This window comes from Heteronotia binoei, chromosome 10 (genome assembly GCF_032191835.1).
Source record: "Heteronotia binoei isolate CCM8104 ecotype False Entrance Well chromosome 10, APGP_CSIRO_Hbin_v1, whole genome shotgun sequence".
Lineage (NCBI taxonomy): Eukaryota > Metazoa > Chordata > Lepidosauria > Squamata > Gekkonidae > Heteronotia > Heteronotia binoei.
Window position 1 is genome coordinate 37,129,321 of NC_083232.1, and position 24,618 is coordinate 37,153,938.

General features: G+C 48.0%; 1 protein-coding gene across 1 annotated transcript in view; it reads right to left on the minus strand.

Moving 5' to 3' along the window:
- Positions 1-5,583: 5,583 nt before the first annotated feature.
- Positions 5,584-24,618, minus strand: part of LOC132578419 (macrophage mannose receptor 1-like) — an 89,325-nt gene continuing 70,290 nt past the window's right edge. The window contains exons 26-30 of the mRNA XM_060248412.1: positions 23,942-24,097; positions 21,941-22,051; positions 19,978-20,184; positions 6,852-6,896; positions 5,584-6,015 (exon numbers count right to left, since the gene is read on the minus strand). Coding sequence (XP_060104395.1) covers positions 5,777-6,015; positions 6,852-6,896; positions 19,978-20,184; positions 21,941-22,051; positions 23,942-24,097 — 758 coding nt within the window. The 3' untranslated portion in view covers positions 5,584-5,776. The remainder of the gene's footprint in view (positions 6,016-6,851; positions 6,897-19,977; positions 20,185-21,940; positions 22,052-23,941; positions 24,098-24,618) is intronic.

Consider the following 24,618-nt stretch of genomic DNA (forward strand, 5'->3'; position numbering starts at 1 on the left):
CTTGGCTGGTGGGCTCCTCAAGCCAGGTCTCCATGTGGCAGGGAGAGACCTCCCCACCACATGCAGATCCAGCTTCTCCTGTCTGGTGGTTTAAACTGCCCAGCAGGAGAAGCCTTCAGGCCAGGTCTGCTTGCAGTGGGGAGAGAGTTCCCTGCCGCTTGCAGATCCTGGGGCCAGCATTAATCTCCGCTTTCTCCAAGCAGTGCAACTCCACAGTGAGTGAACTGCAATGGCATTTAAATGCCTTCAGAGCTCACTCACTGTGCAGTGGCACAGCTTGGAGAAAGCAGGCATTTAAAAGGACAATGCCTTTCTCCACCTCACTTGGAAGCAATGGAGGATGGGGCACTTTCTTGTCCAATCTTTTGGAAACTTGAGGGGGGGCTATGAGGAGATGCACCAGCAGCTATGTTAAAAAAAAACAAACCAGCCCCTTCCAAGCTCCAAATATCCCAGATCAATTCCCCATTATAGCCCATGGGAACCATTGATTTTAATGGTCTCCCTAGGGTATAATGGAAAAAAATATTCAGCAATCTCAATTATTTCCTGAATCCCAATACCATACTGATATTGGGATTTGGGAATATTGGTAAATACTGATATTTTGGGGGTTCAATATACCTGAACACCTGAGCATTCATGACATGGTGGATGTGTAATACTTGCTTATCATGAATACCATGGCATCTGGAAACTGAAGCACTAGAGCAAAAGTGGTGTCTGGGATTCTTCTATAATGTATTTCTGTTTGGGGTGTTCTATTTGAAACCATTGAAAATAATGACATTTGTGCATGTGATGCTGCTGCCATCTTCTGGGCCATCTCTGTCATCTTCCACTTTATGACCTGATATTCATCAATGACAGGAACCAGCTTTTTGTAAAATAACTTACATTATAAACAGGAGACAAAGAGTAATATATTATTTTATTATCCCCTGCAATGTATATGACAGGATTTTGCCTAATTTATGAATACCTGTGTTACTTTATATCTTCCAAATGCATGCAATTGTATGATCTAAACAATATTTAATGTTTTTATGAAATTGCAAGAAACAAATTTTTGCCTAATGCCTGTATTAGGCTTAGCTGTGGTAAATTCATTCTATGAAATGCAGCCCCTTCTCCTGTCAAGGGCCCTTAGGTCAACACCATGGGCTGTATTACTGTAGCATGTCAAGTGGCCAAGGCAGGTAGGTAAGGACCCATGCAGATTTTCTGTAATTCAGCCCCTTACCTTCAGCTGGATGAAGTCTGCAGCAGGAGGGGCTGCCTTTGCCTCACTGGAAGGAAAAAGAGCAGACAAACTAGAGCAGCTGGCTTCCAAAAGAGCCATCCTTGGTGAGCTGACTTCCTGCCTTTCTCTTAGACTTGACTTGTTCTCGGCCCACCCTCCTGCCCTGTATGTTGGTCGCCCATTTGTGATAGGGGCTGCATAGGAAATTTTTGCCCCTTTCTTGATTGGCAGTAGGAAGGGGTGTTTTTCACCTACCCTGTGCTGCTGTTCATAGGCTTGTGAAATTGGCTAGGGTGGTGCTGCAGGTTAGGTCTGTCACTTAGGATGGTTGGATTGGATTTGGTGGCTCGATGAGCACCATGCAGCAGTCCCATTTGGGCTGGGAAGGTCTTTCAGGGTCCCCCCCTGGGGCAAGGTGCCAGCTGGACAGGAGCCACCCCATGGGACGTTAGCTTCATTCTGGGGCAGGGTGACTCACTCGCAGATCAGTGAGGTGTCCAAAAGGACTTCTGGCCTTGACTGTGCCACCAGATAATGCCTTGCCTTTGCTGCCAGAATTTTTAATAAAGTGGCCCTTAGTTACCCAACTTCCTGTGTCTGTCTCTTCATTCCAACTGGGGGGGGGGCAATTAAACAACTTTGTTTCTACAAGGCATAAACCCAGGGCACTACCAGAACAGCTCTAGGTGCACTAAGTAAATATAATATAGTGGGTTCAATGCAAGGAAGAGGCAAGGTTGCCATGATCATAATTCTCTTTATTTAGTACAGCATAGTAACGGTTGAAGTCTGAGACTACTGAACTGGGCCAATGGGGCCAACTATGTACAGTTCGAGGTTCCTGTGCTAGGACGCCATTGGGTCATGAAGCCCGCTGTGTGTCCTTGGGTTGGTCACAAGAAAATATTAAGGAACAGGATGTACAAAATGTGTTCTTTCAACACCATGGGATGTAGTAAGCTGTAACTGAAACGCTGAATAGATGTTCTCTACAGTTACACCTAAAGATCTGTGTTGTTTTCTGTCAAGCACAGGAGCCTTTCCCTTTAGCCATTCAATGAACATTCCAGGTTAATAGCACTTAAGCAAAGAGGAAAGCAAATGTAGTTCTAGCATTAAATGCCATGATGATATCTAGTTGAATATGAAAACAAAATTTTAAAAAGTGTTGAGAGGTAGAAATGGCTTGCCATGGGGATACTGGCAGAGAACATAGCTGCTATTTTATTTATTTCTGTTAATTTGTACCCCACTCCTCCCCAAAATGGTGAGATTGGGAAAATAGGAACTTCCCTGCCCATACTTTGTTATTTTTCTTCTTGTTTAAATGTTGTTAGAAAGTGACATCTGAACACTTTGACTCTCACAGGAAAAGTACACTCACAAAAATACGAGAACTGAAAGTATTTGTGAGATTAGGAAAGTCTTGTCAAAGTTTGGAAATACCCAAGATGTTTCCAGTGGGTTCTTTATTGCAAAATGTTCTGTTAGCTATGTAGACATTTCTGAAGGAAATACAAACACTACAAGTAGTATCTTGGCAGTAGCAGTAAAATCTACAAAATGTATTTGCAGAAAACAGAGTTAACAATGAAAACATCATGAAATAATACAAATGATTCACAATAAAATCAGTGGCAAGGATGTCAGGGCAGGAAATCAAAGAACTTTATAAAAGGCTAATGTTAGCATCACTCTCCTTTGAAAGCTTATAGTAAATGGGCCGAGGGGATTTCATGGGACAGGGCATACTAACGTTCTGGAGAGCCCAGCTGCACACGGAAGCCAACCAGGACTTTCTGTGGGAAAACAGAATTTCTCCATCTAAAAGCAATGAGAGGTTTGTATAGGAGAAGACACTCTATGATAGAGAGTCTCATAGAAAGTGGATGAATGATGCTTCACATACAATCACACACGGAGGCTCTGTTTTGGGGGGGATATAAACAAACTATTGTCAAAGATTGCAGAGACTGGGGGAAGGGGTGGATTGTGCAAATAAAGCCTTCCTTACTTTGTGAAAGGGAACAACAGACTGCTACAAGCAAGAATGGCACATGCAGAGTTCTTAGTGGAGAGGTAATTTTTTTTAAATTGTGAACCACTATAAGATTACATTAAAACAGATCCTGACAAGATTTCTTAAAAATGCCAATAGCTGGCAATCTCCTCCCAGGGCCTTGGTGAGGGCTTGGGAGGACATGGCAGGGACCATGAGTTGGCTGCAGCTCCTAGGGCTTCTAGAAGGCCTTGGGAAAGTACGGGGGTAGTGGCTGGCAGGCAATTTCAGCAGGCTTTGGAGGTGGCAGAAGAGTAGCAACGGCAACTCAGAGCCCCTTCTAGAAGTCACAGGAGGCATCACAGGAGAGCAGACTCCAGCAGGTGCTGAATATGGGCAGGTCGTGTCAAACAGTGGGTGGGCTCACCAAAGCCTGGCAACCAACACCATGTTGTTCCCTTAGTGAGGTGAGACAGGCATTTTGACTGTTGGTTCAAACATGGCTGGGCTGGCAGTGGGTGGGGGAGAATGCAGTCAGCCAATGCCACACAAGAGCAGTTGATTGATGGTTTGATGGGCCAAAGGTTGATGGACTCTAACCAATGGGGGAGCTCCATTTGGTCAATAGGACTATGCTTTTATTATTATAGAGATCCTTCTGGCTTTTTGTGATGCAGTGTGGTTACAGTGTTGAACTAGAATCCTTGAGACCTATGTTCGAATCCTTGCTTTGTCATGGACGTTCACTGAGTGACCTTAGACCAATCACTCTTTCAGCCTAACCTCCTTAACAGAGTTGTTTTTCTGAAGACAAAATAGAAGGAAGAACAGTATCATAAGCTGCTTTGCCCCACATGGGGAGAAAACATGATAGCTGTCTAAATAAATACATGTTGGTTATATTGTGTTTGCTGTTATTAAATCATTGTGACTCAAATGCTCTATTGTGACTCAACAGACTGTCTAATTTAAATAATGCTACCAATAATTTCAATAATACTACCAGGACTATTTTCCTTTCTGGCTTGACATGGTTCACTGGGCCAAAATGAATCCCCAAATGACAAAATAAGCCTGCTAGGATCAGTATGGCACTTTCTACTCACATATGTATAATTTGATAAACTAAGATTGCCAAAAATCTAGAAGTGAAAAGACAATAGAAATTCAGTTTCATTAAGTTTTACAGTGCTCATAAATTTTAATGTACTACACTGGTATGGCTGTTTTTAAAAGAGCTGATAAACTTCCCAGATTTGTGAATCATTTCAGAATAGTAACACTAAAACATGTCTAGCTGTCCCATTATAAAACCAAAGCCCCTGATAAATCTTTTGAACAGCTTCTAGAGGGGCAAAAAGGTCCTGTATTCTTGTCTGTACTCAGTCAACTTTGTAACATGAGTAATGGATGGTTGTTTCACAACACACCAAGAAAGAGGAAATTGAGATTATATATATAAAATCCCAAGAAATAGGAAACACTCATTAAGAATTTTAATGCAGAAAAGCAATTTTTATTGTACATGGAATTTGACCTCCCCTCGGTGCCAGTACAAGGAGCCCGATCTCTCTCTCATACCCTCATGGTGTTACTACACATCCCTCCTGCAGTCAGGAACTGATTTTGCACCTCCACTGACTCAAGCTCCATGATGCATTAGGGTTGCAAATCTCCAGGTGGGGGCAGGGGATCCCCTGGTTTGGTGGGGGCAGGGGATCCCCTCCCACTTCAGAGTTATTAGAAAGGTATTAAGAAAGCCTGAAGTTTGAAGTTTGTTTTCTTTTTTTGCTAGGACAATAGTGGGCACTCCTTTGGCACTATTATTATAGCATAGCACTAGTGTCATACCAACAACCCATGCTTCTGTCAGCAGGTGACAGATACCAGTAATCCATATTTCTTTCACAATGCTTGCTGTATCTGTGGCATACAGAAATTTCCCCCCAAAATTCTCCTTGATGTCCACTGATTAAAAAGAGAGGGAAAATGAGTGTTAATACAGTGAGCAAATTGTCCCTTGGGACCCTAGTGAGAGATTAGCATCCATCATCATAAAGTAACGAAGTTGCCATTCTTCATTTTACTGTTGTGTGAACTTTGTAGTGTGAGGGAGAAATATTTCACAGTAGGTGGGCCATGGCATGTGCCCCACCCCACTGAGTGTTGATGTCAGCACTAATTCTAAGAATTCTTAATTTGGGGAAAATATCAGATAGTCAGAGCCAACCCAGCCCTGATTGGCTATTTAGGTGGCGGGGGAACACTGGAGAAGGGAACAATGGAGGAGAACACTGAATTCAGTTTCTCTTCACTGCTCCCCTCATTAAACATAAAGTTATTAGGATCTTAGCTTAGATCTTTAATCAGAAAGTATCCATTACAGAATATATTTTCACTGAATCACCAGCAGTTATCAAAAACATTCTGTATCATCATGAGGCATGAACTTCCACATATTTCTGCTTAGAACAATGGTATTTAAACTGTTACTTCTATTAACCTGTTCAGTTCATTCAGTAGAGGAGAGCTAGCTACTGTCCCTGCTTATTGTCAGAATTTTCCACAAGATATTCTGGATTATTATTTTGAAGCATGACCACGCTGTCACGATACATAGAGTTGTCAAAGCCAGCAACAGTCACTTGATGTCTATGCCTTCTTTTGTAAAAAACATAGCCTGCAATGCCAACAGCAGTGAGGATGAGGAGAATGAGAATGACCACCATCGCAACCGTGCCATGTGCTGATGGAGAAGACTCTTCTTTTTTTACTGAGGGGGAAAAATACAATATGCACTGTCACCCATGTAATCATGCAAATACCTTCAGTGATTGCTACTGTATCAAAACTGTGTCTACCCTTTACAGATCACTGAAGGATACTTTGTACCTGAGCATAGTGTGCAAGGAACTTACAATGCAATGGTTACCTGTTGGAGGAAAGGGCCAACAATGCACACCAAGGATGGAGCCAGAACTGAGCTTGTATAGCAGCAACTTTAAACATCTTGTAGTGGAAACAGAAAGTCCTAAGAAAAACTCTGACAGTCCACTTCCTAAAATATTGCAGCAGAACATTCCCCAAGTAGCATACACATTATGTATTTAGACATCCTTCAGCAAGCAATGCTATGGATACATAATACTTGGGGGATGTTGTAGCAGAAGCAAAATCTGGTGCAAGTCATTTAAGTGTAGGCAAGACGATAACTCAGAGGATCTGCAACAGAGCCTGACTGGGCTGGCAAAGAGTAACTGAGATGTGAAGCTGCTGACATTTCCCTGTCATACGGTTGTAAATTTTTAAGGCATGAGCACATTAGTGAAGGGATTCAGGAACATGCTAGCATGTGGGGCCAGTGACTGGAGACCCCTACTAGTGCAGGAGTCCTAGCTCTCATCAAGTGTTTTTAGAAGATGGGTGAGACCAGGTGGGGCTCTCCTCTTCTTTGGTTTCTTTACTTTTTTATTCTAGTCCTTTGCGTGTGTTGTTCAGGGTTCAAGGACAATGATATCAGCATGGCTTCTAATTTGAAATACACTCATAATGATAGATAACATCAGTGTCCACCACTTGGGATGAGTTCTTTTCATAAAGCAATCTTACCTCTTTCATTGTTTGAAGATTCTTCCGTTGGCATAGCCTCAACAACTATAAAATTTTATAAAATGAAAACATAGTTAATGCTCCATATCACAGCAAATATAAATGAGTTTTAAACCAATTATTTTTAGTAGAGTAGGAAGTCAGAGAAGGAATACTTTTGGGGGTCACAGTGCTGGTTAGTAATAAGTTTTGCAGGTGAACCACATTGAATGTGTGGGTGACTGTGAGATGCTAAGTCCTTGCTCTGATGTCACAAGCCAGGAAGTCAAGCTTTTACATCCTGTTCACAATACAAACTGCATGGGATTGGCATGTAGTAACAAAGTGACTCAGCATCTGAGGGGGGGAAGTGACCCCTAAGAAACTAAATTTGGCTCTTGGACCACCATGTTGTTTACTTGGTGCACTTTGTCCTGCAATTTCCCCAAATAATTCCTAATATGCTTCTAATATGCTTCCCAGATGGACACATATCAAGGCAATTTACCACCTCAGACTTAATGAGTTTCAGCAGTGGGTTGGGGCAGGGGGGGGGGGAGACGGGACTTCAGCATGTGCTTTCAGGTTGCTTCTGGAATTTCTTTTTAAAAAATAACACCCCAACACAAAGTTGTTTACTGAATAGCAAGTCATTTTAGTGAAGTGCATTTCCAGTGTGCTCTGAATTACAGAATTGGCTTTTAGTTCTCCTTCCAAGAAGCTAGATTCAATTCCAGTAGCACCTTTAGAGACTGATAAAATTTTGGGGATATAAGCTTTCAAGAGTCAAAGTTCCTTTTGTCCAGTAGCTGGCAGAGTGGGGATGAGGAAGAATATCAGTCTGGGTATTATACCAACCACTTGCCAAGCATATGGTATTACCAGCAGATGCAGTGCCCAGCATGGCACTGCCTTGCTGTGGGGTTGCCAAATCACTTGTTGCAGGCCAGCTCTTGCACCATCCTAAGCTACTAAGCTTTCACCCAGCAAAGCCATCCCTCTCACAGGCATGCAGTGACTGGGACACAGGTATCCATATTTCCATAGTCAGTGCAGCTTGCAAAGTCACAGGATCCTTATTCTCTCTCTCTCTCTCTCTCTCTCTCGGCTTGGCTTCGCGAACGAAGATTTAAGAAGGGTGCAATAGTCCACGTTTGCTGCAGGCTCGCTGGTGGCTGACAAGACCAATGTGGGACAGGCAGGTCCGGCCACAGCGGCTGCAGGGAAAAGTCTGATGTAGGGTTGGTCCTGTAGCAGTGCGATTCTTCCTCAATCTCCTTTTGTCCTCAAGACCAGCTATGCGTGCGTTCTCAAAGGAAGAGACAGCCTGGTGGATGGTGTGCCTCCATGCTTTGCGATCTGAGGCTAGGTCAGACCACTGGTGATGGTTGATGTGACAGGTGCTAAGGGATTTCTTCAAGGAGTCCTTGTACCTCTTCTTTGGTGCCCCTCTATTTCGATGGCCGGTGGAGAGTTCGCCATACAGGACAATCTTGGGAAGGCGGTGGTTTTCCATCCTAGAAATATGCCCTGCCCAGCGCAGCTGCGTCTTCAACAGCAGTGCCTCGATGCTGGTAACCTCTGCCCGCTTGAGGACTTCAGTGTTGGTCACAAAGTCACTCCAGTGGATGTTGAGGATGGTGCGAAGGCAGCGCTGATGAAAGCGCTCAAGGAGTCGCAGGTGATGACGGTATAAAACCCACGATTCGGAGCCATAGATGAGGGTTGTCATCACAACCGCTTTGTAAACATTGATCTTTGTGCCTTTTTTCAGATGCTTGTTGCTCCACACTCTTTTGTGCAGTCGGCCAAATGCACGGTTTGCCTTTGCCAGCTTGTTGTCAATCTCCTTGTCGATCTTGGCATCTGAGGAGATGATGCACCCCAGGTAGCTGAACTGCTGGACTGTCTTCAGAACTGATTCACCCACAGTGATGCAGGGAGGGTGATAATCTTCCTGGGGTGCAGGCTGGTGGAGAACTTCTGTCTTCTTCAGACTAACTTCTAGGCCGAATAGCTTGGCAGCCTCTGCAAAGCAGGACGTCATATGCTGCAGAGCTGATACCGAGTGGGAGACGAGTGCAGCATCATCAGCAAACAGTAGCTCTTGGATGAGTTTTTTCATTGTCTTGGAGTGTGCCTTTAGTCGCCTCAGGTTGAACAGGCTGCCATCGGTGCGATAGCGGATGTAGACACCATCGTCCTCATCTAGATCTACTGCGGCTCTTTGAAGCATCATGCTAAAGAAGATCGTAAAGAGAGTTGGTGCGAGAACGCAGCCTTGCTTTACACCTGTGCCTATTGGGAAGGGCTCTGAGAGGTCGTTGCAGTGTCTGACTTGGCCTCGCTGGTCTTCGTGTAGCTGGATGATCATGCTGAGGAACCTTGGGGGACATCCTAAACGTTCCAAGATTTGCCACAGGCCTTTCCTGCTAACGGTATCGAAAGCTTTGGTAAGGTCGACAAAAGTCACATACAGAGCCTTGTTCTGTTCCCTGCATTTCTCTTGGAGCTGCCTGAGAACAAATACCATGTCGGTGGTGCTCCTGTTAGCTCTGAAGCCGCACTGGCTCTCTGGGAGGAGTTCTTCTGCAATGGTGGGCACCAGTCTGTTCAGGAGTATTCTGGCAAGGATTTTGCCTGCGATGGAGAGCAGGGTTATCCCCCGGTAGTTGGAGCAGTCTGACTTTTCCCCTTTGTTCTTGTATAGGGTGATGATGATTGCATCGCGAAAGTCCTGTGGTAATTTGCCTTGTTCCCAGCAGGTGACAAGTACTTTGTGAAGTGAGCTATGTAGTACTGTGCCCCCATGCTTCCAGATCTCTGGTGGAATTCCATCAACTCCTGCTGCCTTGCCACTTTTCAGTTGCTTGATGGCTTTAACAGTCTCTTTTAGGGTGGGGATCTCATCCAACTCTGTTTTCACCGGTTGAAGTGGGGTGAGGTGGATTGCTGAATCTTGAACTACGCGGTTGGCACTGAAGAGAACCTGAAAATACTCCGACCACCGGTTCAATATGGATGCCTTGTCTGTGAGGAGCACTTGGCCGTCTGCACTATGCAAGGGACTCTGAGCCTGATATGATGGACCATATACTGCCTTCAGGGCTTCGTAGAACCCTCTTAAATCACCAGTGTCTGCACACAGCTGGGTTCTCTCTGCAAGCTTGGTCCACCACTCGTTCTGAATGTCTCGAAGCTTGCGCTGGAGGTTGCTACATGCAGCGCGAAAGGTTGCTTTTTTCCCAGGACAGGAGGGCTGAGCAAGATGTGCTTGGTAGGCAGATCTCTTTTTTGCCAGTAATTCTTGGATCTCTTGATTATTCTCATCAAACCAGTCCTTGTTCTTCCTTGTGGAGAACCCGAGGACTTCTTCAGAGATCTGCAGGACGGTAGTTTTTAGGTGTTCCCAGAGTGCTTCTGGAGAAGGGTCTGTGGGGCAACTGAGGTCCTCAATTCTTGACTGGAGTTTTGCCTGGAAGGCAGCTTTAACTTCGGCTGACTGGAGGCTGCCAACCTGAAACTTCCTCCGAGGGATACCTCCTCTCCTGGGTGTGGGTTTAAAGTGAAGACGGAGATTGCAGCGTACAAGACGATGATCCGTATGACATTCTGCGCTGGGCATTACTCGGGTGTGTAAGACATCTCGAAGGTCTCTCTGGCGCACCAGAATGTAGTCGATAAGGTGCCAATGCTTGGACCGTGGGTGCATCCAGGTTGTCTTCAGACTGTTCTTCTGCTGGAAGATAGTGTTGGTGATGGTGAGCTGGTGCTCCATGCAGAATTCTAGCAGGAGGCGCCCATTGTCATTGCAGTTGCCAATGCCGTGTTTGCCAAGTACTCCTTTCCAGGCTTCCGAGTCTTTACCTACTCTGGCATTGAAGTCGCCAAGGATGATCACCTTGTCCTCTGTTCTTATTGGAAAGATGGAATTGGCAACTCCATTCGTTAGAGTGTGTCACTTCTTCCTGGTCCTCCCCATATCTTCTTCTTCTCTCCTTCCCACCCACCAACAACCTACTTTTTATCTTACCCCCAGCATCAGGTATATTTCCATAATTTATATCCCACTTTTCTCCACAATGGGGAGCTAAAGCAGCTTCCATTTTTATCTTCACAAGCACCCTATGAAGTAGATTAGGCTTTGTAGTGTATCGGCAGCCACAAGCGCCATGTGCAGAGGCGACTGGGCCGTCCCAGGCGCCTCCAGCGCGGGGCGCGTAATCCCCGCCAATCAACAGCTGCGGCGGGAAGTTTAACAGGTCAGGATTGGCCCGACCTGTCCAGTAGGTTGTACCGGAGATTGTACATAAGCGGGACCCGGCCCGCGAGTTCTCTCTCTTGCAACGTGCTCCTAATAAACTATGTTGCCCTACTCTCGTCTCCGCTTCGAGTACGTTACACTGGCGACGAGGATGGGATTCTAGCCTCATCGGCTACATCGGAGACCAAGGGCACCACCAGGCCACGACCGCCGCCGCAGCCACCATGGCCAACCAGGGCGGAACCACCGGTCACGTCGAGCCGTTCGACCCCGCGAATCCAGAGGCCTGGGAATCCTACCTGGAACGGGTTGAATGCTACCTGAGGGCCAACAAGGTCATGGAGGACAGCATGAAGAGGGACGTTCTCCTGAGCGTCTGCGGGGCGGCCACATTCGAGATCGCCAAGGGTCTCTCGGCCCCCGCCCGCCTCACGGAGAAGTCCTTCGCCGAGGTCAGCAGACTCCTCACCGGCCACTTCTTACCTCAGCCTTCACGGGTGGCCCACCGGTTCCTGTTCCACAGAAGGGACCAGGCAGCCGGAGAATCGGCCGCCGACTACTTGGCGGCCCTCCGCAGGATCGCCGGGAACTGCAACTTCCCCCAGCTGGAAGACACCCTGGCCGATCGCTTCACGTGGGGCCTCCGCGACGAGAGGCTCCAGCAGAAGCTCTTCGCCAAGGAAGAGCTCACCCTCCAGAGCGCTTTCAACGAAGCAGTGGCATTCGAGAGGACCTCCAGGACCTTTCCCAAGGCCCGGACAGACGCCGTCCACCACGAGGAGCTGGACCACGACCGCCCAGAGCAGGGAGAAGCCTACCAGCTGCGTCGCCCAGCCGGGCCACCCAACAGAGCAGCCCAACGCCCCCGAGCACCCGATCGACCACCAGCGTCGGAGAGGGTTCCTGCCACCAAGTGCGCCAGCTGCGGCAACCCCCACGACCGGAGAGACTGCCAGTACCGGACCTGGGACTGCCGGAGCTGCGGGAAGACCGGCCACATAGCCAGGGCTTGCCGAGCCAAGCCCAACCGCCGGAGGCCGACCATGCATCACGAGTCAGCGGAGTTCCACTCCACAGACTCCACGTCCCTTCAGGTACTGAACTTGCACCTCGCCACCCCCGACAAAATTAAAATGGCGGTCCTCATCGAAGGGAACCCCTGCCAAATGGAGGTGGACTCAGGTTCCTCCATTTCCATTATAGCGGAGGAGACCCTGAGGAAGCTGTGCCCCCGCCAGCGGCTTCAACTAAGGCCGGCGGACTTCATACTCCGGGACTTTCAGAAGAACCCGGTGCAAATTGCGGGGTGGGCGCGGGTGCAAGTTGAGCGGGGGCCCTTCTACGGCCCGCTGGACATCCTGGTGGTAAAGCGCCAGCTTACCACCCTGCTAGGACTGGCGTGGTTCAAACCCTTGGGGATCCGCTTGGAGGGGGTGGGGCAAACCCTAACGCCCAGAGGGTTCGGGGAAATATGCCGAGAGTTCCCGGACGTGTTCGATGGGTCTCTAGGGAGCTACAAAGGGCCGGCCATTTCCCTACCACTAGACCCCACGGTCAGGCCGATTAGGCTCAAGGCGAGGAGGGTCCCGTTCGCCTTGAAGCCTAAAATAGAGGCAGAGCTAGACCGCCTCACGGCCCAAGGTGTCCTCGAGCCGGTGGACTACACCACCTGGGAAACCCCCATCGTAACCCCCATCAAGCCAAACGGGGAGGTGCGGATCTGTGCCGATGATAAATGCACCATTAATAAGGCACTACAGGACAAACCCTACCCAGTGCCGGTGGTGAGCCACGTCCTGGCCGCCCTAGCGGGATCTAAGATATTTGGGAAGCTAGACCTGGCACAGGCCTACCAGCAGCTCCCAGTAGACAACAAGACGGCGGAGGCCCAAACGATCGTGACGCACAGGGGGGCCTTCCGGGTGAAGAGGCTACAGTTTGGGGTTAGCGTCGCTCCGGGGATTTTCCAGAGCATAATGGACGCTCTCCTTAAAGGGATCCCAGGAGTCCAGCCGTTCTTTGATGATGTTTTAGTCGCCGCCCCGGACCCCGAAGAATTCGGCAACCGCCTTCAAGAGGTGCTCCGCCGGTTCCAGGCAGTGGGGCTCAAGGTTAAGAGGGAGAAATGCTTGCTGGGGGTCCCACGGGTGGAGTTCCTGGGGTTCGCCGTCGACGCGGCAGGAATCCACCCAACGGAAGAAAAGACCCGAGCCATCGTGCAAGCCCCGGCCCCCACGTGTAAAGCGGAGCTACAAAGCTTCTTGGGGGTGCTCAACTTTTACCATTCATTCCTCCCCCACAAGGCAGCCCTGGCAGAGCCCCTTCACCGGCTGCTGGACAAAAAAGCCCCTTGGGTTTGGGGCAAACGACAGGCCGCCGCGTTTCAGGCGGTCAAGGACGTCCTGCTGTCCAATGCGGTGCTCCACCATTTTGACGAGGGCCTCCCCGTCATCCTGGCCTGCGATGCGTCGCCTTATGGGGTGGGAGCAGTCCTGGGGCACCAGCTTCCGGACGGGAGGGAGGTACCGGTCGCTTACTACTCCCGCACACTCACTCCAGCCGAGTGCAACTACGCGCAGATAGATAAGGAGGCCCTGGCAATCGTGGCGGGGGTCCGCAAGTTCCATGAGTATCTATACGGGAGAAGGTTCACCATTGCCACGGACCACAAGCCCCTCTTAGGTCTACTGGCCCCAGACCGACAAACCCCCCAAATACTCTCACAGCGCGTGTTGAGGTGGAACCAATTCCTCAACTCATACACGTACACACTGGTCCACCGGGCCGGCAAGGCTATGGGTCACGCGGACGCGCTCAGCCGTTTGCCGCTTCCTGAAACGGGTCCGGATCCTGCCCCCGCACACCCGGTCATGCTGATGGAGAGCCTCCCGGAGCAGCCCCTCCACGCAGTGGAGGTAGCCAAGGCCACACAGAAACACAAGACACTGGCGCAGGTGCTCGACTGGGTGGTGAGGGGCTGGCCAGAAGGGAACATGGGGGAAGAATTCAAGCCATATAAGACCAGGCGGGAGGAACTAGCAGCCCACAAAGGGTGCCTATTATGGGGAAGCAGGGTGGTGGTCCCGCCCCCGCTGCAGAAGCGGGTCCTGGAATCCCTACACGAGACCCATCCCGGCATAGTCCGAATGAAGGCGCTAGCCAGGAGCTACGTCTGGTGGCCGGGGATGGACGGGGAGATTGAGACCTGGGTTCGGATGTGCCAGACATGCCAGGAAATGCGGCCCGAGCCTCCCAGCGCCCCCATGACATGGTGGGAGTCTACCAGGAAGCCATGGTCGAGACTCCACCTCGACTTCGCGGGGCCATTCCAGGGGCAGATCTTCATGATAATCGTGGACGCCTACACCAAATGGCTGGAGGTCATTCCCGTAGGGTCCACCTCATCAGCTGCCGCAATCAAGGCGCTGTGCAGGGTCTTATGTACACACGGTATCCCGGAGCTTGGGGGGTGGGGGGGGTGGGCTCCCTCTGGGAATCCTACCCCCCCAGGGAAAGTGCATGCGCAATACATAGCCTCTCCTCTCCCGGTGTAGTGAACGCCGCGTGGTCACTGGCTATGCCTGGCAGATGGTCACTGCAATGGCCTCTCCTGCATTACTGCATCCGTAGCAACACCTTCTCGCTGGTCCCCCCCGTTTTCACAGAGTTTGCTACGTCATGGTGCGACCGAATTGTCCGGCGGTATAACCGGATGGGCAGGCTGGGCCCACCAACTTCGTCAGCCTAAGAGAAGGAAAACTCTAACATCAAACCCGGGCAGATAGAGCTCGTTAATGTAACACCTACCACCTGGAGGACTCACTGCCGGCGTCCCGGCTTACTGGGCCATGGCAGATGACCCCCAGGTGAAAGGGTGGAGCCAGTACCGCGCACACTGCGCTTCACCTAAAAAATTCCTCTGCGCAGGCCTGAAGGGCATATCCACACACACAACCCACAACGCATCAAGTCCTGTAGCGATAGGCAAGGGGCGAAACGGCAGGTGGAAGGTGCCACTGGAAGCCGCAGTCCCGATCCTGCATGTAGGCGGTTCAGGATATTGGTCGCCTGATGCTAACCCGGAGACGAAAGCATCTTTCGGCAGCACCCTGAACGACCAAGCAGCCTTATCTAGGGACAGCACTGCTTGCTCCACACGGAGAGGGGCCTAGAAAAGGTGGCCTAAACAAAGCTCGTCTCCCCCACCCCAGTTGGCTAGCCGCGGTCAACGGGCATCCTTACTTGCGGTCGAAAAATAACAACAAAGAAAAGGCATGCACCTGCCTCACAAAGTGTGCAAAGACTAAAGCTTGCGTGTTGGAACATCAGAACCATGCTTGACACAGTAGTCAGTGGTCGCCCTGCACGACGCTCTGCTCTAGTTGCCCACGAACTTCTCAGGTTGAATATCGACATAGCAGCTCTCAGTGAGGTCCGTATCCCTGAGGAAGGTAGTCTTCAAGAACACGGTGCTGGCTATACCCTCTACTGGTCGGGTAAGTCAAAGGCTGAGAGCCGCCTTTCTGGCGTTGGCTTCATGGTCAGGAACTCCATTGCCTCCAAACTTGAAAACCTTCCAACAGGTCACTCAGATCGCATCATGTCCATGCGCCTCCCACTTCAAAACAAGCAGCATGCAACACTCTTCAGTGTGTATGCCCCAACCCTTCAAGCAGATCCTGCAGAAAAGAACAAGTTCTATGCTGATCTACGCAACCCCGTACGGAAGACCCCTACAGAGGACAAGGTGATCATCCTTGGCGACTTCAATGCCAGAGTAGGTAAAGACTCGGAAGCCTGGAAAGGAGTACTTGGCAAACACGGCATTGGCAACTGCAATGACAACGGGCGCCTCCTGCTAGAATTCTGCATGGAGCACCAGCTCACCATCACCAACACTATCTTTCAGCAGAAGAACAGTCTGAAGACAACCTGGATGCACCCACGGTCCAAGCATTGGCACCTTATCGACTACATTCTGGTGCGCCAGAGAGACCTTCGAGATGTCTTACACACCCGAGTAATGCCCAGCGCAGAATGTCATACGGATCATCGTCTTGTACGCTGCAATCTCCGTCTTCACTTTAAACCCACACCCAGGAGAGGAGGTATCCCTCGGAGGAAGTTTCAGGTTGGCAGTCTCCAGTCAGCCGAAGTTAAAGCTGCCTTCCAGGCAAAACTCCAGTCAAGAATTGAGGACCTCAGTTGCCCCACAGACCCTTCTCCAGAAGCACTCTGGGGACACCTAAAAACTACCGTCCTGCAGATCTCTGAAGAAGTCCTCGGGTTCTCCACAAGGAAGAACAAGGACTGGTTTGATGATAACAATCAAGAGATCCAAGAATTACTGGCAAAAAAGAGATCTGCCTACCAAGCACATCTTGCTCAGCCCTCCTGTCCTGGGAAAAAAGCAACCTTTCGCGCTGCATGTAGCAACCTCCAGCGCAAGCTTCGAGACATTCAGAACGAGTGGTGGACCAAGCTTGCAGAGAGAACCCAGCTGTGTGCAGACACTGGTGATTTAAGAGGGTTCTACGAAGCCCTGAAGGCAGTATATGGTCCATCATATCAGGCTCAGAGTCCCTTGCATAGTGCAGACGGCCAAGTGCTCCTCACAGACAAGGCATCCATACTGAACCGGTGGTCGGAGTATTTTCAGGTTCTCTTCAGTGCCAACCGCGTAGTTCAAGATTCAGCAATCCACCTCACCCCACTTCAACCGGTGAAAACAGAGTTGGATGAGATCCCCACCCTAGAAGAGACTGTTAAAGCCATCAAGCAACTGAAAAGTGGCAAGGCAGCAGGAGTTGATGGAATTCCACCAGAGATCTGGAAGCATGGGGGCACAATACTACATAGCTCACTTCACAAAGTACTTGTCACCTGCTGGGAACAAGGCAAATTACCACAGGACTTTCGCGATGCAATCATCATCACCCTATACAAGAACAAAGGGGAAAAGTCAGACTGCTCCAACTACCGGGGGATAACCCTGCTCTCCATCGCAGGCAAAATCCTTGCCAGAATACTCCTGAACAGACTGGTGCCCACCATTGCAGAAGAACTCCTCCCAGAGAGCCAGTGCGGCTTCAGAGCTAACAGGAGCACCACCGACATGGTATTTGTTCTCAGGCAGCTCCAAGAGAAATGCAGGGAACAGAACAAGGCTCTGTATGTGACTTTTGTCGACCTTACCAAAGCTTTCGATACCGTTAGCAGGAAAGGCCTGTGGCAAATCTTGGAACGTTTAGGATGTCCCCCAAGGTTCCTCAGCATGATCATCCAGCTACACGAAGACCAGCGAGGCCAAGTCAGACACTGCAACGACCTCTCGGAGCCCTTCCCAATAGGCACAGGTGTAAAGCAAGGCTGCGTTCTCGCGCCAACTCTCTTTACGATCTTCTTTAGCATGATGCTTCAAAGAGCCGCAGTAGATCTAGATGAGGACGATGGTGTCTACATCCGCTATCGCACCGATGGCAGCCTGTTCAACCTGAGGCGACTAAAGGCACACTCCAAGACAATGGAAAAACTCATCCGAGAGCTACTGTTTGCTGATGATGCTGCACTCGTCTCCCACTCGGTATCAGCTCTGCAGCATATGACGTCCTGCTTTGCAGAGGCTGCCAAGCTATTCGGCCTAGAAGTTAGTCTGAAGAAGACAGAAGTTCTCCACCAGCCTGCACCCCAGGAAGATTATCACCCTCCCTGCATCACTGTGGGTGAATCAGTTCTGAAGACAGTCCAGCAGTTCAGCTACCTGGGGTGCATCATCTCCTCAGATGCCAAGATCGACAAGGAGATTGACAACAGGCTGGCAAAGGCAAACCGTGCATTTGGCCGACTGCACAAAAGAGTGTGGAGCAACAAGCATCTGAAAAAAGGCACAAAGATCAATGTTTACAAAGCGGTTGTGATGACAACCCTCATCTATGGCTCCGAATCGTGGGTTTTATACCGTCATCACCTGCGACTCCTTGAGCGCTTTCATCAGCGCTGCCTTCGCACCATCCTCAACATCCACTGGAGTGACTTTGTGACCAACACTGAAGTCCTCAAGCGGGCAGAGGTTACCAGCATCGAGGCACTGCTGTTGAAGACGCAGCTGCGCTGGGCAGGGCATATTTCTAGGATGGAAAACCACCGCCTTCCCAAGATTGCCCTGTATGGCGAACTCTCCACCGGCCATCGAAATAGAGGGGCACCAAAGAAGAGGTACAAGGACTCCTTGAAGAAATCCCTTAGCACCTGTCACATCAACCATCACCAGTGGTCTGACCTAGCCTCAGATCGCAAAGCATGGAGGCACACCATCCACCAGGCTGTCTCTTCCTTTGAGAACACACGCATAGCTGGTCTTGAGGACAAAAGGAGATTGAGGAAGAATCGCACTGCTACAGGACCAACCCTAAATCAGACTTTTCCCTGCAGCCGCTGTGGCCGGACCTGCCTGTCCCACATTGGTCTTGTCAGCCACCAGCGAGCCTGCAGCAAACGTGGACTATTGCACCCTTCTTAAATCTTCGTTCGCGAAGCCAAGCCGAGAGAGAGAGAGATCCCGGACACCATGGTCTCCGATAACGGGACCGCGTTCACCTCAGCCGACTTCCAGGCGTTCCTCCAGCGATATCTGATTAGGCACATAAGGTCAGCCCCCTTCCACCCGGCCACCAACGGCCAGGCAGAGCGGATGGTCCGCACAACAAAGGAAGCCCTGAGCCGAATTGTACAGGGCGACTGGGACCACAGGTTGGCCGCGTTCCTCTTCGATAATAGGATCACACCCAACCCGGTCACAGGGGTTAGTCCGGCAGAGCTCCTCATGGGGCGCAAGCTCATAACCCGACTGGACAGACTACATCCCGACCGGGCTTCAGACACCCGCGAGAGTCCAGAGGTCCGGGACGTGGCCAGAGGTTTCTTTGCGGGCGATCATGTATACGCCCGGAACTACGCGAGGGGCCCCGACTGGGTGGCGGGCCGAGTGCTACGAGTAACAGGGTCCCACCACTATGATATATCCACGGAGGGGGGCCAAGTATTACGGCGGCACATAGACCAGTTGCGCCGCCGCACGCTACCAGAGGAACCAGCAGACACTGAGGGGGAGAGAGCAGGGGTGGAACCGACTGGAGACCGATCAGAGGACGCAGCCCCAACACCAGTTATACCCCCGCTAGAAGCGCCGGGGCCAACAGAGCCCGAGGGACCAGCAGAACCAGACCCACAGCCCCCGTCCACACCACGATCCACAGACGCACCGACAGCGGCGACCGCGCCCCCTCCACAGGACCTCCCCAGACGGTCCACCAGGGAGCGCCGGCCTCCCGCGTATCTTAAAGACTATGTTCATTAACCAGGGGGGGAGGGGTGTAGTGTATCGGCAGCCACAAGCGCCATGTGCAGAGGCGACTGGGCCGTCCCAGGCGCCTCCAGCGCGGGGCGCGTAATCCCCGCCAATCAACAGCTGCGGCGGGAAGTTTAACAGGTCAGGATTGGCCCGACCTGTCCAGTAGGTTGTACCGGAGATTGTACATAAGCGGGACCCGGCCCGCGAGTTCTCTCTCTTGCAACGTGCTCCTAATAAACTATGTTGCCCTACTCTCGTCTCCGCTTCGAGTACGTTACAGGCTTCATGTCTGATACTGTCCCAAGGTCATCCAGGGAATAATGTGGTGGTTGCCTAAAAAAAGTCACTGAGGACATTTATTTCTTAAAGCTAGACAGGTTTAAGGATTAATTTTGGAGATTTCAGAATTTTCTGCAAAGATATGTAGAATGATCTGTTTTATCTGTTCATGGTCCCAATCTCAGGTTCTAAGTATCCACAGTTTCAGCCACATTGAGAATTACTAATACTGATGGTAAATATTTAAGACTTACTTTTGGGTGTTTTACAAATATATCCATTGAGATGAGTGAAGCAGTGTGAAACAAACCACTTCCCATTTTCATTTTTCATTCCAGCACACAATTTCTTGAACGATGTATCATCATAATAGAAATGTTCTATTTCACTTTCATTTTGGGGCTCTCCAGTATCCCAGTTGACAAAATCTACTGCAGTGTCATCTTGCCATATCCATTCGCCTAATAGTAAAAAGAAATGTACTTTTTAGTGAGTGAAAAGGGAAAGAGTAGCACATTAATGTGCAGAAAAGTATTATAAAACTACATTAATCCCTTTTCATATTGAATGAAAAATGACTGTGACTTCGTTATTTAATAGATGGAGTCTTGTGCAACAGACTAGTATTGTTTCAGTATAAAACTGAAATTTGCTTTCTTGTGTATAACTTTCACAGACAATGAAACTTGTGCTTTGTTATGTAGAAGGCCTGATAAAGTTTTATATCTCACTTCACTAATTAGTGGCCTGAAAGGAGGAAACTGGCTGTCAATATCGATGAACTCCAGTCTTGGCAAAGCCCAGAGCTAAGTCCATCTATGTTCAATAAGAACATGAGAAGCCATGTTGGATCAGACCAATGGCCAATCCAGTCCAACACTCTGTGTCACACAGTGGCCAAAAATCCAGGTGCCATCATGAGTTCCATCAGTGCGGCAGGACACTAGAAGGCCTCTCACTGTTGCCCCCTCCCCCCCAGCACCAAGAATACAGAGCATCACTGCTCCAGACAGAGAATTCCAACAATACACTGTGGCTAATAACCACTGATGGACCTCTGCTCCATATGTATATCCAATGCCCTCTTGAAGCTGTCTATGCTTGTAACCACCACTGCCTTCTGTGGCAGTGAATTCCATGTGTTAATCACCCTTTGAGTGAAGAAGTACTTGCTTTTATTCAATCTAACCCAACTGCTCAGCAATTCCATTGAATGTCTACGAGTTATTGTATTGTGAGAAAAGGAAAAAAAGTACTTATTTCTCTTCCTTCTCTATCCCATGCATAATCTTGTAGCCCTCTATCATGTCACCTCTCAGTCGACTTTTCTCCAAGCCAAAGAGCCCCAAGTATTTTAACCTTTTTTCATAGGGAAAGTATTCCAACTCTTTAATCATTCTAGTTGCCCTTTTCTGGACTTTTCCCAATGCTATAATATATTTTTGTACTAACCACATTACTGACTAACTGCATTATTGAAAGGCTGTTGCTGACTAATCACATTATTGAAAGGCTATTTTCTACTTACTAGAAAGGCAATTTTCTAGTTAGGTGTCAAAATTCTTTCATGCTAATTAGACTCTTAATTAAAGTACATTTCCAGACCCACTTGACCAAAGCAGTCTTTTGGTTCATTTATTCTCTGTATTTGGAGTGATCTTTCAAAGATTTTTGCCAACGCCCCCCATTCATACTTTAAAACCCTCTCTTGTTCCTCGTCATCTTTCTTTAGCCGGAGTCAGTGGAATGTTGACTTCCCTGACACTTGCAGGGCAGGTGAAACCAAACAACCATTCACTGGTGACAGAATGGAAATTCACCTATATATGTGACTGAGAACTTTCAGAATACAGAGCAGGTTTCTCTGAACCTTTCCCAGAATGCTTATACAAGGTGAACTGATTCTGAATCAAGCAAGGAAAACTGATCATCCTTAGCTATTCCTTAGCTGATCATCCTGCTATTCCTACTGAGATTTCCCTTAGGGGAAAAACTCAAATATGTGTCTTTTTAAAAAATGTGCTGCAGCTTGTGTTCTGAGCAACATTTCTGTAGGAGCCAGGACTGCTTGTGGAGTCCCATGGACATTTCAGGCTCCCATGGAAAAACTGAAGTAATAAAGCTGCTCTCTGCAACCATAAATCCTTGCTGCTGTGGAAGCTTTAGTCAATATCCAACCCTCCTTGTTTATTAATAAATAGTGCTGATTACAGTTACCATCCACATTTCTTAACAATCCTATCCAAAAGGTTCCTCGATCAAGGTATTTTATGTGCTCTTGCAGAAACTTCATTTCAGCTAAATCTTCTATTGAAGTCAAAGAACCACCTAGAAAACATCAAATACACAAAAACAGCACCATTTAAATGTTGCCTTATTATTGAAAATTAAGACAGTTTCACACAAGCCTGTTCTGTAATCACCAAAATATGGCACTCCTTGGCCATGACTGCTTGTGATGGGAAGTGCCCTCAAGCTGCAGCTGACTTACGGTGACCCAGTAAGATTTTCAAGGCAAGAAATGTTCAGAGGTGGTTTGCCTCTGTGTAGTAACCCTGGAATTCCTGGGTAGTTTCCCATCCAAATATTAAGTAAAGGTAAAGGTAGTCGCCCAGTCATTACCAACTCAAGGGGTGGTATCACATCCCAACTTTTTACAGGGTGGTTTGTCACTGCCTCCCCCACTCATCTACACTTTACCCCCAGCAAACTGGGTACTCATTTTACCATCCTCAGAAGGATGGAAGGCTGAGTTAATTTTAAGCTGGTTACCTGAACCCAGCTTCCACTGGGATCAAACTCAGGTAATGAGCAGAGCTTGGACTGCAGTACTGCAGCTTACCATTTAGTGCCACAGGCCTCATTGCATCCAAATATTAACTAGGTCCAACCTTCCTTAGCTTCTCAGATCTGATGAGATCAGACTTGCCTGGGCTATCCTGCTCAGAGTGGGTAGACACTATTCAGGGAGCACCTATTGCCTCCAGAACCTATGCAGAATGGAGAGGTGTTGACATACCATTGTTTTCATGATAGCCACTGGTGTTTTTTTTAAAGTCCTATAACATTTATTGTATCTTTTCTTTACTGTAAGCCACTTTGGAGGCCTATTGTAATAAGGCAGCCTGTAAATATTGCAAATAAATAAATAAATGGAATACATAAACAGAAATATATTTTTCCAAATCTTTAGGAATAGATTTTTATCACTTTATATTATAACAACAATGTGCTTAGCATTTTATTGCCCTTTTAAGTATTTAAAGTGTTTCACATATATACTCTTACTTGTCATGGAGCCGGAGAAAGGATGACTTGCCTATCAACAGCTGCTGAGTTCACAGTATTAGCAAGATTGATTTTTTAAAAAAATTGAAATCATTTTAACTTGCCTTTCACTGCAAGCAGATTCAAAGCAGTTCTGATTCAGAGAAAAATAATTTCAGGTTTCTGTTTTTGTACCTTAAAGGTTTTTAAATCAGACCATTTAAACAGCATTCACAGGCTGCATGCTTTTCAAATAACTTGATCTCTGTGCATTGTGCTTAGAACAGAACCAAGTCCCATAGGTTATGTATCCAGAGCTCTTTGGGTCCAGCACAGATGAATTTGGTTGTCGGTGCACCAATAATCCCTTCTGTCACAAAGTTTTTGTGCTAATGTGTATAGGAGGAAAAATAATCAAAAATACAGGACAAAGAATAATGTACTTTTGGTATAATGTTTGCTGGGCCAATCATCCAGTGTTGCTAAAGTAGCATTAGCTGAAATGTAGTCATTTTATCACCCACAATTTCCTGTGACACAATTGTTTCATTTGAAATATAAATTATAAATTTCATTCAGAGAGTTACAGAAATGAAAGAAGGTAAAGCAGGGTTAAGAATTAAATGTAAGGAAGAATTCATAGGGTGAGAAAAAAAAAACAACTTTACGTAGTCTGGCTCCTTCCATCATTCTTTTTATACTGCACATTTCCTGTGTTTACATTTTGGAAGAAGGAAAAGTGTGTGTGCAATTGTGTGTGTGAGGTTAGAGTCACTTTTTTTTTTCTTTTGTAATTTGCCAAATGAAAAATCTTCAATGTAAGTGGTGGATTAAACCAAATCCATTTTCCGCTTGGAAAAGAGTTTTCTCACCTCATAATAAGAAAGTGCAAACTGTCAACACACTAACTGGAGCTCATATTGTAATGTTCTTGTTCAAAATGACACTCACCTAACTGAGAACATGTCATGGATGCATAAGGCCAGGATTTCCAGTCATGTATGATTTTATAGCAATGAGTACGGAAAGGAATCCAAGATCTATGGTTTTTTTGTTGGAATTCAGGACATTTTCCAAGGACCTGAGGATAATCAGTTGGAGCTGTACCTGTTGTGGGGAGAAAAATGGTATCTTTACAAAAATCTTTTAAGAACACAATTGAGATAATTTACCACAATCAGGATATTTTTTGTGTGCTCAGAATCTCAAATTTATAATTTACAATACAATGTTTATGTAAACCTGAGGCTGATTCTTCACTCACCTTGCTCTGGGGCAGGCTTCCATTTCTGTCCAGGGCAGGTTTATGCTGCTGCACAGCAAATCATGGGTTGCCCCGGGGCAAAATGGCAGTGTGGAGCAGCTAGTTCAAAATTGCCAGCTTGCCCCGGACAGAAACTGAAGTCTGCTCCGGAGCAAGGTGAGTGTGGAATCAGCCTGTGTATCATCTTCATTATGTTTCTGCATTTGAATGAACTTGTATATTTTTTCCTTCTCAGAAGGCTATGTGATGTATATAATTAGATGCATTGTTGAGAAGCTTAAGAAATCTGGTTTGTTGAAACCACAGCTGAAACAGTGCCTCTATGTTATTAGAACCTTCATGACCGAAGAACACGCCCCCTTTT